The following is a 2926-nucleotide window of genomic DNA, read 5'->3' on the forward strand; positions in this document are numbered from 1 at the left end:
TCTCCTGTTTACTCCTCACATCCTCCCCTCTCCCTGTGAGCTCTCTGGGGGCATGCGTTGTGGCCTCTTTGTCACCCCAAGCCCACGATTTTGCCCCGGCCTGCCATGTGGGAAGAACTAGACAGATTCTCCAGGCAAGAATACAGGAGTGGGTTGCCATGCCCTCCTCCAGGGGATCTTCCCAACCCAGGGATTGAACCCAGGCCACCTGTCTAGTTCCTGGAGCCGCTAAGTGGGGGTCTAGGGTTCTCTTCCACATGGGAGGGGCGGAGGATGGAGCCACTGCTGGGAGGGTCTTCTTGGGCGGACAGGCTTCCAGATTCTCTCTTCTTGAATCTGGTTCTTGAGTTCCCCGCGGGCACTCCACAAGGCAGACACGTGCTGACGGGGGAAACTTGAGCGAGCAGAGCTGCCTACTCTGGCCTGGTCCCTGCCTGCGATCAGGGCTCACACAGACAGACCCTCCTGACCCGACGCCTGGCGGGGTCGCCAGCGCCCCAGCACCTGGCGGATGGCCGCGGCGATCTCGTGGTTGCGCAGGCTGTAGATGAGCGGGTAGAGCAGCGGCGTCACGTGGGTGTAGACCAGCGCCAGCGCGCGGTCCCGGTGCGGGGAGTAGCTGGCTTTGGGCCGCGCGTACATGAAGGTGGCGCAGCCGTAGTGCAGGAAGGTGACGGTCAGGTGCGAGGCGCAGGTGGAGACGGCCTTGCGGCGGCCCCGCGGAGAGCGCAGGCGGCGCAGGGCGCCGGCGATGGCGCCGTAGGAGGCCAGGATGAGCAGCGAGGGCAGCAGCAGCAGCAGCAGGCAGGCGCCCAGCAGAGGCAGCTCCTCGGCGTAGCTCCGTGTGCAGGCCAGGTGCAGCAGCGCTGTGATGTCGCAGAAGAAGTGCACCAGCAGGCGGGAGCCGCAGAAGGGCAGGTGGAAGACGGCCACCGTGAGCCCCACGGACACCGCCAGGCCCCCGAGGCAACAGGCCAGGGCCAGCCGCGCGCACAGCGCGGGGGTCACCACCGCTGTGTAGCGGAGTGGGTGGCAGATGGCCACGTAGCGGTCATAAGCCATGGTGGCCAGCAGGAAGCACTCGGCCCCGCCCAGGGCCACGAACATCTGCATCTGCACGGCGCAGCCCAGGAAGGAGATGGGACTGCCTCGGCCCAGGCTCGGTGAGGCCAGGTCAGCCAGGGTGCGGGGCACCACCACCAGCGTGTAACCGAGCTCGATGGCTGACAGCTGGCACAGGAAGAGGTGCATGGGCGGCCGGGTGGTCGCCGAGGCCACGGCCAGCAGGATGAGCAGGTTCCCACTCAGGGTGGCCAGGTGCAGGGCCAGCAGCAGCAGGAAGAGTGCCGGCCTCAGGTGCGGAAACTCCGCAAAGCCCTGCAGGAGAAAGCCCCGGGGCAGGGTGGCGTTGCTGGGGCTGGCCATGCACCCACCTGTCCAGGTCCAGAGGCACCTGTGGGAAAGAAGCAGGGTAGGGGGAGTTTGTGGGCTCCACTCCTCTGGCCCTGCTAGTGAAGAAAGGGCTGGATGGAATTAAGAGGGGAGGAGCCAGTAGAGCGGCAGAGAGGGGCCAGGTAATATGCTTATTTCCAACTCCACCCCGCCTTTTGGTTATTGGCTCAGTCCTGTTCGACTCTTTGTGACTCCATGGGCTTGTAGCCCACCAGGCTTCTCTGTCCTTGGGGATTCTCCAGGCAAGAATACAGGAGTGGGTTGCCATGCCCTCTTCCAGGGGATCTTCCCAACCCAGGGATTGAACCCAGGTCCCCTGCATTGCGGGCGGATTCTTTACCCTCTGAGCCACCAGGAACATCTTATTGTCTTCTTCTGAAAATTGGTCCAGTTTTTCCTGCCTCCTGGACTAGAATTCTTACAACTCCTTTCTCAACATGCTCTTTGTAAAGAAACCTTGATTTGAGACCCTTTCTTTGCATCTCTCTTGACCTCCACCTAGGAAGAATGCCCTTTCTTCAGACTCCACTTGCTTTGTGGGTCTTATACAGCCACCTGTATTAGTCGACCTCAGCCTCAGCTGGCTGCCCAGAGGCAGGCACTGTGTCTACAGGTTCTGCTTCTATTTCCTCCTTCCTGCCCTGTGCTGCTATTTCTGAGTTGCTTTCCTTGTACCGCAGAATTACAAAAACATAAGGCTTCCCTAGTGGCTCAGAAGGTAAAGAATCTGCCTGCAATCCGGGAGCCCTGGGTTTGATCCCTGGGTCGGGAAGATCCCCTGGAGAAGGGAATGGCAACCCACTCCAGTATTCTTGCCTGGAAAATTCCATGGAAAGAGGAGCCTGGCGGGCTGCAGTCTGTGGGGTCATAGAGTTGGACACGACTGAGCGACTTCACTTTAATGCAGGTGAAGACCTTAGTCACCATCTCATTCAACCTCATAATTTTAAAGATAAAAAAAAAAAGAAAAAAGCTGGGGAGGGACAGGATTAAGGGCTTAACTGTTGCCAGATAATTAGAATCAGAATCTGCATTCCTGAGACTGAATCCAGAACTTCCCATGACCCTATATGAGGATGTGAAAGGTCCCTGGCATTAGTCAGTCAATCCATACTGATTCAGCTTTAAATAGAGACCCGAGTCTGTGCCTGGCGTTAAGGCGGACACAGACAGCAGCCGATGGTTAGCGGAAAGGCCTGACCGGGCCCATCTGGAACAATACATCCTAACAGTCTTATTAGTACTGCGTCAGCAGGACAAAAAGCCATGTACATCTGTTCTAACTTGCCCTTCGGAGGTAGCAGTACATTCCAGATCTGCTGTCAGAACAGAGCCTCTGAGTATTATCCGGTGACTCATTACAGGCAACAGTGGAGAGCATTGATAGCGTGTAGGTTGGCTGCAATTGTTATAACCCTCCGGAGTCAGGGACCATCAAGTGGTAAGAAATTCAGAGCCGTGCCAACTAGAGGAG

General features: G+C 58.1%; 1 protein-coding gene across 1 annotated transcript; it reads right to left on the reverse strand.

The window, feature by feature from the left end:
• Window positions 1–447: 447 nt before the first annotated feature.
• LOC129658454 (olfactory receptor 10AC1-like) lies at window positions 448–1425 on the reverse strand. Its single transcript, XM_055589411.1, has one exon. The coding sequence runs from the start codon at window positions 1423–1425 to the stop codon at window positions 448–450; it is 978 nt and encodes a 325-aa protein (XP_055445386.1).
• Between the last annotated feature and the right edge of the window lie 1501 nt (window positions 1426–2926).

The sequence above is a fragment of the Bubalus kerabau genome, chromosome 8 (genome assembly GCF_029407905.1).
Source record: "Bubalus kerabau isolate K-KA32 ecotype Philippines breed swamp buffalo chromosome 8, PCC_UOA_SB_1v2, whole genome shotgun sequence".
NCBI lineage: Eukaryota > Metazoa > Chordata > Mammalia > Artiodactyla > Bovidae > Bubalus > Bubalus kerabau.

Excerpts from the sequence above, each read along its gene's own strand:
- LOC129658454 (XM_055589411.1), bottom strand. The coding sequence starts at position 1,425 with ATGGCCAGCCCCAGCAACGCCACCCTGCCCCGGGGCTTTCTCCTGCAG.